Source organism: Gobius niger (genome assembly GCF_951799975.1).
Source record: "Gobius niger genome assembly, chromosome: 13".
Taxonomy (NCBI): Eukaryota; Metazoa; Chordata; class Actinopteri; order Gobiiformes; family Gobiidae; genus Gobius; species Gobius niger.
Genome location: NC_136864.1, coordinates 9,475,966 through 9,492,252, shown reverse-complemented (window position 1 = coordinate 9,492,252; position 16,287 = coordinate 9,475,966). Strand labels below are relative to the sequence as shown.

General features: G+C 42.5%; 1 protein-coding gene across 3 annotated transcripts in view; it reads right to left on the bottom strand.

Annotated features, from left to right (window-relative positions):
* LOC306973015 (netrin-G1-like) overlaps positions 1-16,287 on the bottom strand; it is a 128,916-nt gene that overhangs the window by 69,281 nt on the left and 43,348 nt on the right. For all 3 annotated transcript variants that reach the window (XM_079569812.1, XM_079569813.1, XM_079569811.1), the window contains exon 3: positions 394-1,037. In XM_079569812.1, coding sequence (XP_079425938.1) covers positions 394-1,037 — 644 coding nt within the window. The remainder of the gene's footprint in view (positions 1-393; positions 1,038-16,287) is intronic.

The following is a 16,287-nucleotide window of genomic DNA, read 5'->3' as shown; positions in this document are numbered from 1 at the left end:
CGTCTTTGGTTGTTTTGCGTGACTGAGGGCACACACAATGACCAGACAAGTACGCATCAACTCGTCTAAGCTCAGGCAAGAACATATCTCAGTGTGGAAAAACAGTGGACTGAATGAAATTGAGCAGAATGTGCATCCCCAATTACAGTAATGATTGCTTATTGTTCTACGTAAGGCTACATAACAGTACATTTGTGCATACCTTCTTGTATAATGTGCTAATATTGTGAGTGTGATTTGTGTTTAGTGAGTTTATTGTTTCATTAGGATCCCCATTAGCTGCCCGTTTAATAACCGCTCGTCTTCCTGAAGTCCTTTTAGTTCTTGCAGAGTTGTTCCTCACCCCATCAACAGCCACATTGTGAAAAGTTATGAAAACGTATACTCTCTTACCTGCCCTGCACTTTGATGTCCGATATGGCGTAGAAGTATCTCGACAGGTTGTTCTCGTCCACCATCGTCGCCCCGGTCGCCGGCTTGAGCAGTCTCACTCTCAGGTCTGTGATGGTGAAGAAGTCCCGCAGGTTCTTGGTGGTATCCAGTTGCCCGTACAGCGACGCCATGTTGTGAAGCCTCGGCCCGGCGAACAGCGCAAACCGGTCCTTTATCTCAAACCTCACAGTCTTATCGTTCTTCCACACGTAGCCTCTCGAATAGTCCTCGGTGCAGATGATGTCCAGCAGGGTGCGCTGTGTTAGGTCCTTCGCAGTTTTGGGCTCCATCGTGAAGCCATCCAGGCAGTCAGTGGCGTAGAACTGGTAGGGGGTCCATGTGCGCCCGTAGTCCAGGGACTTCTCCAGGACCATTTGCTCGGGGCGTCCGGACTCGAAGGTGAGGACAATGTCGTCGGTGAGTTCGATGGTTTTGTTCCAGGACAGGGTGATGTTGACCTGCAGAGGCTTGGGGTACTTCTTCCAAGAGGTGGACTGCCAGAACGTGGTGGGGTTACGTCCCTCGAAGTCAAACATGAGTTCAGGAGGATGGGCCAGCTCCTCGGTCAGGGCGTCACATTCGTTGTTGCACATGTAGGGATTCTCCTGTGACAAAAGAAAGATGGACATAGGTGAGTTTTAGGACTGTACAAACGGTTATCTGATGCAGCAGGTGGGCTTCGAGTTTCAAAGTCATTCATGAAGAGCTTGACACAGCGGTTACTGATTTCACAAAGAAGGTTCCAGACTTTGGAGTGGATCCTTCATGTATGAGTATTGGTGTCTTGTCCAAAAATACATATAGCTCCAGAACGGCTATATGCACGTGAGTGTCATGTGACTTCCGCGTGGATCCTAAGTTGGCGTTTGCGTATCCTGTCTCCGTTATTTCCCTGTGAGGCCTTGTTTAAAAAAATAAATAACTCAAGATTACATGGCAGGCAGTGAGTTACCCGTGGACAGTCACTAGCATCATGTTAAAAAACATCGCGTCAGGAGCAAAGAATTCAAAGGAGGCAACATCCTGCTCATCACGGTAAGTCTTGAAGCTAACGGCTAACACTAAATACAAATTTAAATAGATAAAAGTATGAACGAGCCAGCTCAAAAAAGAATCGGCCTGTCTTTAGTATAAATACTCTTGAGACGCTAAATTATTGGGGTGTTGTTTTTTGATGCTAGCCGTTAGCTCTGAGATAAAAAGTTCTACCTAAAAACATTTCTTGCAGTCAAGAATTTACATCCAACGTAATGTGAGTCACTTTCGGATCAGTATCTCAATGTCAGTGATGTTTTCTTGAACTATTCATGTTTTCAGACAAGACCTCATGAGGAAATAACGGAGACAGGATACGCAAGCGCCAACTTAGGATCCACTTGAAGTCACATGGCATTTGTGTGCATAGATTCTATTACATGGCAGGCAGTGAGTTACTGGTGGACAGTCACTAGCATCATGTTAAACGAGCAAAGAATTGACTGGAGGAAACTTCCGCGCTCATCACGGTAGATGTTTTTGTCTGGAAGCTAACGGCTAAAAATTAAAATAGCACCAAGAAAATAATGGGCCTGTCTATACATTTTAGGTGTTGCCATTAGCTGTGAGATGAAAAGTCCTTCCTACAGTAAATGGACACAGACGTTTTCCGTGTCAAGTATTTCCATCCAACGTAATGTTCTTTAACTCGTAGCCAGTCACTAACCGTCAGTATCTCACTGTCCATGATGTTTTCTTGAACTATTCGTTGATTTGTTGGCGACATTATTGGGAAAAGAGCGAGAGAGGAAAGACCGCGTCCGTCGGAGATCGTACTCGGAAATCACTCGTGAGCCGAGAGCCTGTCCTGGTCCTTTCTGTGAGGAGTTTGCATGTTCTTTCTATGTCTTCGCGGTGTCCTTCAGTTTCCCCCACCACTAAATTATGTGCAGGATCAAAAGGACAGAAATGGAAATTAGCACCATGAAGAAGCAAGTCTATTCATAAACATGCACTGTCCGTGCCGACTTAACAATCTCAACAAGCTCTTCTGCTTTTTACATATTGCCACAAACTCCAAACCATCTTCTCAGTTTCGTAAAATACCCAACCTTCACCCAATTTAAATGATTACCACAAACTCCTCCAGCTCTTTCACTTCCTCTTGAGGACCCTCCACGTTGACCGGCTGCTTCTGACCTACTTACTCTTATAAAGTTCATTTTTTTTAAGTGCTTTCTGATCAGGATTCCACCTCACCCTCCACCCAACTCCGTGTTCTCGCCTCTCCATGCGCATTTCTAATCCCGATGACTATGTTGATCCCATATTCTCATTTTCAGTGCCATTCCTGCCCATGCTGCCACCCAAATTGCCGGAGTAATTGATATTCCTGTGTGGTTGTTTCTGCTCGGAGATGGGAACAGAATCTCGATGAGTATTCCTTATGAAACACGCGAAGGGGACATGCATTTTTCATGGGCGTTCGTCTGCTCTGTACGATCCAATGAAGAACTGCGTGCGGCGGTTTAGGAAGCGAGACGGGAAAAAAGGGGCCTCTTGATGCGCTGGTGTTTGTTTGTGAGAGGAATGCTTGTTTATGTATGCTCTCGCGGGGAATGCATTGGTGAGAAGTCAAAAGGCGTGTGGATCTACATGCTGGCAAAAACGCCGGGTTCTCCAACAGCACATACAACCAAATATCGAAAATCCTACTGATTATTTAAGTACAGCTGAGACCCATGATTCAGGTGGAATTTGGAGAAGTCGAACCAAGCTCTTTCCATTCTTTCTTTTCTTGCCTACTATTTCCTTGACATAGAAGAGAATAACATCGTGGGATTCTAAAATAACAGTGTTAAACCAAGAATTGTTCGGTCCCTATAGGTGGGTGGTAGATGTTCCAGCCCTAATATACAAAAATACAGTAAACAGTGCTGCAAGAGCCCAAATATTCATAGAACCAAGGTAAAAATATCATGGCTATATCAGTGAAGAGTTGCTCACACAAAGAGGAGACTCTTTTCATTGAGACGCAAACATGGCCATGTCGATGCATTTTTCAGTGATGTTGAATCTATCCCGTCTTTTATGTCTTTCAGAATTTGAACAGAATATTGAACAATAGCTTGGGTACACGTTAGAATGAATGTCATAATCTCAGGTAGAGAGCAGGGGCCTGTACAAATCTATGGCAGAAAATTACAAATATTGTACCTCATCAGCATTTCGGTAGTGATTGGATTCACAATTAGTTTTATTCGCAGAACGCCCTTTCTACTGACCAACAACACATATTTCAGAGAACAAGGATAATTGGACATTAGTTTATACGCATCTCGAGACAGTTATGTTATGTAGATTCTCCCATGTAATGACAAAGATATTATATAGCAGTTTGACAGTTACCATAACTACCACCATGTAGTTTTCAGTTGCCCACCGCCTCAATTTTACACTAGGCTCTTTAGAATGTTGTGATGTCAAGTGCACACAACCTATTATCTTAAGCATTACAGGAGCAGGCCACCGTTTTTCCATACTGAGATATGTTCTTACCTGAGCTTAGATGAGTTGATGCGTAACTGTCCGTCTTTGTGCGTGCCTGTGGAAGACCTTGGTCTCTTCTAACTTCACCCCGTTTGGAGCTATAGGAATATACTGGGAGAGGCCAAATGCTAACAACATCTTTGGTCGTTTTGTGTGACTGAGGGCCAGACAGGTACGGATCAATTCGTCTAAGCTCAGGTAAGAACATATCTCAGTATGGAAAAACGGTGGCCTGTTCCTTTAAAGTGGATATATCATGCAAAAGAGACTTTCTTGAGGTTTGAACCACGTTTTAACGTTGTTCTCTTATCAAAGACATACCTGGAGGAGTATTTCACAACATTCATGCAGTTTTGAGTTAATCCTCGGACAAAGAAAATTAAATTTAGCTGTTTCTTCTTCTACGGCGTCAGCGCCTCGTTCTGGACTTCCTGATAGCAATTACGCCATTGTTCAAACCCAAAAAGCTCCACGTTTATCATGCACGGCTGGAGTTGCTAACCATGACATATCCAACCTGGAAGTTATATTTTTAGACAATCATTCAGCTGCCAGCAGGAACAGCCCCATTCAAGATTTTCCACCAGCTCGTTCATTTCATTGTAACCATTCAATTCTGACAGACATCTTTTCAAAGTATAAAACGTAAAATATCAAAGCTGAGGCACCCAACATGAGGTTTTTAAAGTCTTTGTTTAGGTTCCATATGCATGACATGTTTCCTTATTGCCATTTCCTTCAGATTGGTTTTAGTTCTGTCATTACAACATTATTATATACAGCCACAGACCCTTTGAGAGGGGAGGCACATCAAACTAAACATTACATCCAAAAACAGAAAGGACAAATATTATACTATCCTCCTCATTTGAGAGAATATCTTTGACACTATCTTGCAATGGTTGACAGAATCACTTAAAGGTACACTGCGTAACATTTTGGACTATGCTGTTGCCATCAGTACAAAACATGCTCCTAATGACCAGCTCGACAGACAATGCTATTTCTGCAGCGAGAAATCAAATAATAGATTTGGATGGGAACCTAACCTGTTTAAATCTCAAATTCTGCTGACTTTAGTCGACATCTCCATGGTAACGAGCTGGAGACGTACCCACTCCCGGTAAAGTTATGTCATGTCTTAGGAGAGCTGAGTCGCTCACAGCAAAATCAAATGTTTGTTTGAGGTATTTTTCATTGCTGAAAATATCTGTCATGAAATAAAAGCTTGTATTTCAATTTTACTTTTTGGGTGAAATTCTACGCAGTGTAGCTTTAAACATTCTGTCACCTGTAGGATACTGTCTGATCCATAACAAAAATGTGTTATTTCTAGATTGGCTTTAAGTGAAATGTATATATACACATTGTAGTAACCACACTGTACCCTCTGCTAAAATTTCCAAATGTGCCCAAATAGTCTGAGCAAGTGTGAAGACAGAAAATTGCAATTGGCTTTTGTCTATTCATGCAGTAACCAAAGATCAAAACGCGGCCCGGGCGGCTCGGCACAAAGAGAAAACAGTGAGACATTGCCCGGCTGAAGATTTCTTTTCAGCCGATTGACATTCCCCTCACCTCTGCTCCGCGAACAATGAGGTTAAGTGCTGATGAGATTCAGATCAACTGTAAAGCCGCTCGATAATCAGCCATCATCCGACACTCTACACGAGAAATTATCTAAAGGTGAGGAGAGCGCCGCCTTATCTGCTATTTGAGTTGCATCGATATCTATCCGACGGTGCGGCACATTCAAGCCGGGCTGTCGAGTGCCGATGGCTGGGTGGAATACTGATAAGCGTGCGCCATTATATTTCAACACCCGGCAAAAGGGGCTAGAGCAATGTCTTTTGAGCACAGAGAAAAAGTTTCATTTGATGTTTTATCCACTTCACGGAGAAGACGAATGCACAAGAGGCATGTTTTGTAGATACGCATCTCGACGGTTCGTTTTATTTCCTGTGAGGCTGCGATATGCTATCAGCGGAGTACTATACAAGAGATAGCAGTAAGTGGTTGAACGAGCGATTGTGGGTCACTAGGCCTGCACATCTGACACAAAGCATAGCTAAAAGGTCTAATTAGAAGAGTTCTGAGGGGCACTAAGAGAGAAAAAAGGCAGGAAGAAGTGGGTTTTAGTGCAAGAACGCACAGCCCTCACGCCTTTGTACACCCACTTAGTTTGAAATGAAGCCAAGCCATCGGAAATCTATACATTCCGACACACTCACAGCCAAATATTGTGATTTTGTACAACTACCTGACAGAAAATTATTTGCCAAAATCTCTCCATTGTTCCTAAAGGGCCTATCTCACGGGAGAGAGTTGCGGAGACGTCTCTGCAACTCGGACTGATAGCGTGCATACAAAGGGCCTATCTCATCGGCTTGGTGACTAGTCGGAGACTGTAGTCACCACTAGTCATGGAGATGTCTCTGAGACGTCTCCTGGCAATAAGGCGAGTCTCCAGGTCTCGATGAAAACAAAAAAGTTTCAATTTCAGCGTAGTCTCCGCATGGTCTCCGAGAGATCTACGCATTCTCAAGCAGCTGTGGCAATGTTGCGGACACTATTTGTTGTCCTCTACCTGTGAGACTCAAAGAGACTCCACACGACACTTTGAGATCTCCTTGGTATCTGACAGGTCTCTGAGACATTGCAGGGACATCACAGAAACGTTTCCCAGGTTGAGACCACGTAGACCTCTCGGAGACCTCTTGGAGACCTCTCAGAGACCATGTGGAGATAAGGCGGAGATAAGGCGAGTCTCTAGGTAGTCTCTGCTGAAATCGAACAGGTTCAAGTTCACCGAGCCTACCCAGAGACTCGCCTTATCTCCAGGGGACATCTCGGAGACATCTCAGTGACCAGCGGCAACTCGAGTCTCCAACTAGTCTCCAACTCGTCTCCAGGCAGGCGAGATAGGCCCTTAAAGCAAGATAAACTTTTTCTTTGATGATTAGGAAAGCTTTATAAATCACGGAGAAGCAAAATACACAAACATCTTGAAATTAAATTGAAGAAGTATGAACCTTTTCAAAAAAACAACTTGAAATATGAAGAATTTTGTCACGGAGAGAATGAATCGTCAACAAATCCTCAATTGCATGTCTGTTACTTCCCACTTGTTGGCTCTGGCGTGACATGTAACTATTATCTGAGACAGGTTGTCATTCAAAAGCATGATTTTTCACGTCACGTTTGTTTAAATTGATGTCACAGCTACGTTGGGAGAGCAGTTTGGAAGCTGTCGACCCAGAACCTCATTCACACATGATATAAAGACCGCAGTGCCTGTCCGTGGCTAACGAGAAGGGGAAAAAAAAACACAATTTCAGGGCTGAACAAGTGAGGGAAGAAATGAGAGTCTTTAAAGAGCTGCAGAGGTGTTTCATCCAGACCAGGGCAAAACAGCCATCCTTTTGAGCCGTAATGTGGCCGCCGACGTGAAGCCTCCGGGGCAGTGATCGCTCTCAGAGGAGCTGGGTGTGCACTTGGCGGAGGAGAGACTCGCCACTGATGTCGACTAATGCAAAAAAAGAGATGAGTAAATTGTGCGCAAAGAAAACTGACGCGTGAATTGGAACAAAAGGCTTTTCTCCTGTCGCCTGTTTGTTGCATCAGCCCGTCGCAAACTTTTGAGTGTTTGCAACCACGTCTCATTCTCTTTCTACAGGCAGTTTATGCTTTATACCTTTATCTACCTCAGCGGCAGAACCATCAGCCACCTCATCCTCTCTCTAATCACCAAGACTTTGAACCAATCTATAATACTATTCTGTATTTAGCCTACAAAAAAGACCTCGCTTGTCTACAATCTTTAAAAACACTGCCTTTCTTTTCTTCAGAGGTGAAATATTTCCTTCCTTCCTTCCTTCCTTCCTTCCTTCCTTCCTTCCTTCCTTCCTTCCTTCCTTCCTTCCTTCCTTCCTTCCTTCCTTCCTTCCTTCCTTCCTTCCTTCCTTCCTTCCTTCCTTCCTTCCTTCCTTCCTTCCTTCCTTCCTTCCTTCCTTCCTTCCTTCCTTCCTTCCTTCCGGGTAAGGACCAAGTCCGAGGCCTAATTCTATCCTCGGAGTATTTTATTCTCTCTCTTTAGTTCAATCATATTCTTATAAGTTTTACATTTTAAAACATTAACATTTCCACTTCACTAGAGAAATAGCTACCACATCCATTATTCCATTAAATGTGAAAGGTAAACAATATATGCCTACTCAGATTTCAAATGGTCTATTTTTCATGTGTGACATGTAAACTCTTTGAGTGCTGTGAATAATAGCATTGCAAAACAATCTCTTTCTTTGGAATTGAAGTGGTATGTTTGATCTCATTTATTATTGTATCAACATTTTTACTCAATACTATATTCTTCAATTGTAAACTGGCTGATTCCTCTGCTCTGGCATCCACTCAGACGCGGGCGAAGGTGAAGCGATGCAGAAAGGGCAGGACCTTTTATCGGATTTCCTGTGGTGGTTATTTAACAATGAAAACAGTGCCTTATGAAGATCAATAGTTTGTGTGGTCATTTAAGATCCGGGCTGCTGCAGCTCGCCAGGGGGCTCCTATCGGAAAACAATAATCTGGCACAGCGTGATCTCTGGATGGAGAGAGGACGGGGAAGAGGGAGAAAGGCTTTTGTGATGAAGAGACTGACCTTAAGAGTAAAAGGTGGCAGGACTTATTGTTGTTTTCACAGTGCAATAGATTTTATATTAAAAGCCAAACCCAGTCACACACACATGGATGTTTTATACAGACAATTACTCATAAGAGAGTAATGTACAATCAACATTCAGTCATAGAGCTGAGGAGTCAGGAAGGTAATGTTTGAATGATTTGTTTTGTTAAAGATCTCCCTGGTGTTAGCTGATGGTTCGGCTGCATCGGTTGAGTTGGATCAGAGCAGTGGTTCCCAGTAAGCTTTATTTTTCAGAGAATGCCGTCCCTGTTCAGGCCGGGGACCCCCAGCACAAAACAGCAGCACCCACACTCCCACACATACATTATTTATTTTCTAAAATATTTTTTTAAAGGTGCACTATGCAACTTTTGAAGTGAAAAATAAAAAAAAAACTTTATGGATGCAGCATGGCACCTTTGCTTTCCCACAGTCGCCTTTATGATGCTCCAGGTTCAGTTGTTTTTATGGGTTTGTACCAGAAACTGTCCAGAAACCCCAAAACAATTGATTTTGGAGCATTTTAGACGCCACTGTGAGGGAAAGCAAAGGTGCCATGCTGCACCCATTAAGTCACTTAGTCATTACAAGGTCAAATATGCACAAATATTAAGCTTTTTTTTCCACTTCAAAAGATGCATAGTGCACCTTTTAAAGGGACTATATAGAGTTTAACAATGTTAAAATGAGGTATTTTTCTCCCCCTAAATGCGGCCCGCGAGATGATTTAATGTAGCCTTTTGAGGAGCATGAATTCCTGAGCATAGAAAATAACCAGTTTTTCTCACTCCAGCTACCAGGGGGGTAGCTTAATTAAAAAAAAAAAGGAAGAATTCTACACATGTCCAGCAGAGGGAACTGGCATAATAAGAGATCAGGATATAAAGAGCATATTATAGCCACGTGGTAAATAGTCAGACTTCCCCAGGGCGGCTGTGGCTACACCAGTAACTTACTGCCATTGAATGTGGAGTAATAATGACTTCATGTAACACTTTGAGAAACATGTGACACAGGCTGATGAAGCACAATAAGTGTATGCGGCCCGGGACCCGCCGTGGGGACTGAATTTCGGTCTTCGACCCAAACGAGTTCGACACCCCTGTTTTAGATGATTAGAAATGCTAATTACATTTTATTGAAGGGGGCCCTGAGTTGTTTGAGTGATTTTGAGGGTCACAGCCTGAAAAGTCTGGGAAACTGTGCTCTGACCAGACAAAGATCTGCAATTCCAGGTTGGAAACCACTGAATCAGAGAAGGTTATGATGCAGCTGTTCTAGGGCAGGATAGATTAGGGGGAAAAGAATGCATTTATGTGAAAAGCTTGAAAGGCGATTGATCGAGCGGCCGTGATAGACTGATATTAGCTGACAATAACAAAGGCTGCAATGAGGTAGAAAATACAGTCGTCTTGTTCAACGTTTGGAAGGTGCTGTTCTTGAAGCACTGGCTGAAGGACGGGTCAAATACAAGTACACTTCCCTATAAGGAAAATAAGGCCTACAAATACAAAAGAAACAAAACTTGAATATAAAATGGAACAAGTTGAAGGTCTTTCCTTATTGCAATGGGTCTCCTTGCATCTTTATATGACGCACATGCACTGAACTGACAAATCGATAATAAGAAAGACTTGAAAAAGCGTCTGCCCCTGGACTCACATGGTCATCATTTTAACAATAGGTTGCATTAAAGAACTTGATGATGTCCTGATATCAGATGGAGAGGGTTAGTATTTTAAAATAAATATGCTTTTAAATGAATGTTACCACTTTTGGACACCATTATATATAAAAAAAAAAAACTAAGTTCATATCGTGACTGGAAATTCTGGTGAACTCTGGTGAACTGCAGATTTTTTTGTCTTAGTTTTTGGTTAATATTTCAGTCATTATGGGATGAATCCACATGAAACAAAAGCTGCATGAAAGTTCATTGTCTCCTCGGTCAGCTCATATAAACCAATGCCCAACTATATCCTCTGTAAGGCGTCCGAAAGTGGTGGCAATATTTGAAAACATGAGCGTGATGAAATGACTTTCAGACATAACAATAATGCGTCAGGTTTGCGAATCCAATCACTGTCAAATACCGATGAGGATTTCTTAATTTTCGCTTTGGAGATTTCTTACAAAAACGGTATTTCTCCCATAGAGCTGTATTATTCCCTGCCTTCCACCTGACATTACTATATCATCAAATTCTAAATCGTGAATGCGACCTATTTTGTGGCAGTTTTTTTTTGTTTCATTTGAATATGCCCCATAATGACACACATAAACCATAAACCCAGATCAGAACATCAACATTTTGACCATTTCAAACGCAAATTCCACCATGCAAGTCTCATGGGGCAACTCATTTTGGTGGGAGAAAAAAAAGGCAACAGCTCCGATATCACCCATGCTAAGGAGTCTGACTTTTGGTCAGTTCCATACGGCGAGGGCAGTGTCATGGAGTTCAGCCGATCTTTATCTGCTCGGTATGATCTGGCTCGAGGCACTGGCTTATATAGAGAGGTCTGGGCGTCCTAGTTAATAATGTCCTGATCTCTGTGCTCCAGGAGGTCAATCCGATACTATAAAGTCCACCCAGAGAGAGCAGAAGGGAAGAGGCAATGAGCTGACCGCATAAGTGATGAGTCATAAGAGCAATTTGCATATATTTCACATCAAGGGCCTTCAAAGTTTAAAATAAAAATAAGTGTTGCTGAGATGGAAGTGTTGAACTGATTCAGCGTTTGCTCATGTCAAAAAAGCAAGTTCTGTAGCATTTAATATGATAGGTGTGTGTGTGTTGTGTACCTCAAAGTACGAAGTAACTTGTGTCTCTAGAGCCCATCAGCACCACTGCAGGTGTCGCAGCATTTTGCTTTTTTTTACTCTTTTAGTTTTTTTTTACTTTTTTAACACTACGCTCACAGAAAAGACAAAGGGAGAGAGGGATATTGTACATCCAATTACACAATATAGCTATTTTTTTAACTCAAACTTAGCTGTAAATACTATTTAAGTTGTGCTAGCCCGCAGTTAGCTTTGCCTGCTAGCCTGTTAGCTTCTTCTTCATGATTCCATTAGTTGTTCTATTAATTGTGGTTTTCTGGCCAGAGACACCAGGGGGAGATGAAAGACCCCCCCCCCAATGACCCCATTAACAGTTGTATTACCCCCAGAGGGACTATGGAAATGACTTATTAAGGTAAACAAGTTACTTAATACTGCTTTAAAATAATCTCTGTAATTGGCATTTCCGCCATTTTCTGCTTGTCTCGTCCAGATGCACTATAGCTTCATTTGGTGGATTCAGAAATGGGTGACTGGTGTGTCCAGTGAAGCTGACAGCTGTTGTTGATGTGCTTTTGACACAGACGTCTCTGCAGTGATAATGCAGCTGATGACAGGGGCAGGTAAAGTATGAGACCGGGGCACCCGACCGATCAGTTCACACGACACACTTCTGCTCGCCTCCCACCACATGTGCCTCTTTGTCGATTTACTTCCCGGTAAGTGTATCTGATTATATGTTTTTGACTGGCAGTTTCCAAAGGATAAATGGTGCTAATAATAGTAATAATTATGCGGTGAAGAACTATTTTGTAAATGAGCCGACGAGAGAACGTTTAGTTCAAAATCTGTTTTTGAATAACAGCTTCTTGAAGGACAATATAATTTGAGTACTTGGGGTTCTCTTGAAGCTTTCTCTTTTGTACCCATGATTAATTATAAAATTCAGAATTCTGAAAAATAGCTTAATTTCAACCAAAAGGAGGAAGAATATATGCACTAGAAATGCAAAAATGCAGCTTAATAGATTAACTAGGACTGTTATCAGTACTTCATTTTTTCAACTTCAATTCAATCTTTTAAATATAACATATTTCAGAAAAGTATTGTCCGGAAAATACAGTACCCAAGTCACACTTTTTTTCGTAGTTTGGCTGGGGTCCATCTTATACTCCGGAGTGACTAATATATGATTTTTAAACATTGTTTTAATTCAAATGTATAATTTCACATGCCGCTAGAGGGCACTGCAGGCTAATCGAGCAGCTGAAATAAAGTTTGGAGTGAGCGAGAAACTAGCAAAGGACTGGCTAAAAGCGAAGGTTACTCTTAAGCTAAAAGCTATGGCCACAGCAAGAGGAACGAGTTCGCAAATGAGAGCTTGAAAAACGTGCTGCCGGGAGAGGCTTGTCAACGGTGCAGTCACGCCTCCGTGCCCAGGTCGTTGCCATGGCGATTGTTCAGAAGTGACACCGAGGATGAAGATTTCAATGGATTTAGTGATTTGGAGTGAGATCGAGAGTTTGGTATGTTCTTTATGCTCTAGTTATCTGAACTGCTTATGTGACGTTAACATACCAGATGCCTATTTAGTTTGTTGTTTATCTTTCATGTAGCTAACCATCAATGTGTTACGCTAGCAAACCGTACGCCTATTCAGCCTGTTGTTATTTCTTTATTGGGCAATTTTTGGTTGGTGCGTCTTATTCTCCAGAGTGACTTATTGTCTGGAAAATACAGTATATGTATACTTTGACAAAGTATTGATACTTGGTATCACAACAAAATAATATTTTGTCCCAGCCTTAGTGCACAACAACCTTGATCAGCAACGCCACAATGGAAGTTTACAATGATGAAGTTCTAGCTTTAAAGACAGTAGATGCAAGTTGGTCATTTTATGTTCACTACTGCCACCTCAGGTCTGATGTGCAACTGCAGTCTCTATATTAAACTGGTGCATGACGGCACTTCGGACCCGAATTAACACCTTTTTGAGTGACAGTGCAGGATTTTAAAGGCAGTTGTGGTGAACAGGTTTGGGCTCATTCTACACATTATGATAGTCCCTTTAAGTAAGTGCTTTATTTGTCATTGTACAACCGTACACCAAAATTGTGTTCAGGTGTTAGTCCTTGTACAATGATCCATCAATGGGAATATCAGATGGGGTTGCGAGTCAGTGGACTGTTTGTGCTCGTTCTCAGCCTGGATAAAAAGAAAGAGAAGAGAATTTTCACAGATGCAAGTCACAAGAAAGCAACAAAGATGGGGGCAAGTAAGTAAGCTTAAACAAAGGCTAAACCAGGCAAAGCAAAAACAATTTACGTCAAGTCAAGGCTAATGAACTAAACGTGGACTAAACTGAAACTGAACTAGATCTAAACCAGGACTAAACTATGACTAAAGCAATCCACACAGTTAATTCACACATTGTGAGTTTGATCCTGAACTTAAGCCACAACAGTTTCGGTGTCTGCAGACAGTTCCGTGAGAGGGGCCTGCCCCATAGAGCCGAGGTGTTTAATCAGTCTATCACCCTTGGCCTTACAGCTTCCCTTCCCTCCTCCTCCTCCTCCCCACCGACGCTTTCCTCTGCTCCCCACGGCAGCCGAAAGGACGAGGTACGACTTGACAACTCTCTGATTTGGCCCGGGTGTCGAGGGAGTGGATCGCGCGCAACAGAAATGAAAGGCTTTTGAGATGGGGCGCCACTTGTCGAAATGAAAAGATAGCCATCGGACACGAGGCTGGGATTGTCACATTTCTCTGGCTGTGAGTGAAGTGTCTCTGCGCTCAAACTTGTTGCGCTGCATGCGATTCAAAGAAGGGGGCAATGCTCTTGAGAAAAAAAAAAAGGCTGAAAGTTGGTGGTTATTATGCGCTTCGGTAGAAAGAAGCTTTGGCATAACAATATAATAAAGACACTCTTCTTTCATTGCTCTCACGATGCTTCCACATGCTTAGATCTAGTGGCTGCAGTTTCCCAATTCAAGCAACAATCCTAGGGTCAAATCCTTCTCCCAACCGGGGAAAAATAAAGTATCATCCTAATAAAAATGTCTGGAGACACATAGAACTCTGCAAACAGGCTAAGAAACACCGCTATCAAAACCAGATCTAGGTCATGTAGTATTTAGAAGTACTGGGTTGTCGTGAGCGCAGCCGGTGGTTCTTATCCTTTTTCCCGGGCCGGTCTGATTCCTGGTGCAGAGACATGAGCTGATGCTGCTGAGGTATCGGGAGTGTCACGACGTTGGCAGAAACTCAATAGAGCTGTAATGAGGCGCGGGACAGAGAGGAGGATCACGCTTCTGACCTTCAGCGCGGGAGGATGGGACAGATGCATATTTGACCCTCCCTGTTATAAAGTCTCAGAGATAGATGGATAGAAATAAAAGCTTGTACGTACATGTAGTTAGTGTTATGATGAAGCATTAACACATAGTAAAAGTTACAGCAAGGCTTTAGCTGTACACATTTTGCAAGGGTCAAAAACCCTAGTATATTTTATTCTCAAATTGACCCCCCTGCTGATATCAGTTGTGTTGAATCTTGGCTGATTTGTACAAACTCTATGGAGATGCTTCTAATTTTCATTACTTGGCCAAATCTGAGCGGATATCATGTTGAGCAGGAGGGAGAGAGTGCCAATGTTGCTTACCCACTTTGGAAGGCGTCCAGAGGCAGGCTCAATATCACTTTGCCAGGTAGGCTGTTCCTTTTTTTTGGGATGGTAAATTTATGTAGAACAAAGGAATAAATAGAACAAAAGGCCAAATAGACGAAATTGGGGCATCAAGTTACAAACCCGCTTCATCATATCCTTATCAGGTTATTCTGTTGCCTTTCACCAAGGTGTGAGTTAGGTCGTTTGGACTAAGAACTACAAAGACGCTTATCCAGGTGAGAGTAGCTGTTAATACGTTTGTTAAGTGGTGACATCACAGCTCTACTTCCGGGTTCGCATAGACCGGCAGAGAAACTACAAATAAAACTCTTCAATACCACAATCAATATTTCTGAAACTCAACAGAGAGTTACTGAGCATACTTATTTATCAGGCCCATTAGCCAAAAATGCTGTACCTACTGCTATAAAAGTAATATTCAGATCACCTCCAAAAAACATTCAAAGACTGCAATATAAAACTCTCCTTCTCACCCATAAATGCATCAGCGGCCATGGTCCATCATACCTACAAGAACTCATCCCTCTCCAAAGCTCCACCCGCACCATGAGATTACCCAGCAGCCGGCTCCTTCAGGTGTCTTTCACGAGGCTCCGAACCATGGGTGACAGAGCCTTTTGTTCAGTTGCACCCCGGCTCTGGAATAGCCTGGAGCTCAGAGGAGTGCAGAGTCTGGACTCATTTAAAGCTGAACTAAAGACACTGTTATTTAGGAAAGCTTTTAAGTGTTAATCTGTTGTTGTTTTATAGTAGTAGTTGTATAGTTATAGTGTTTTTGAATGTAGCACTCCTTCAAATGAAAAGTGCATTATAAATTATAAATGAAATCATTATTATTATTATTCACCAAAATCGCAATAGCTGGGATTAGTGGAGAAAAATGCTAAAGTCCAAGTCGGCGCAGAAGCTATGCTAACCCCGGAAGCAGCGACTTTATTAAATATTACTTTTTTAGCAGTAGGTGCGGCATTTTGGGGTCTGAGAAATAAGTAGGTTCAGTAACTCTCCGTTGAGTTTCGAAAATATTGATTGTGGTTTTTAAGAGTTTTTTCTCTCATATTTGCCGGCCGGCACAGACCCGGAAGTAGAGCTTTGACGTCACACTATCCAACCGAATAGGGGGGAGGGACTAAACTAAACTCCTCCCTGTGGTCTATATCTAGTCTGCGCGCTG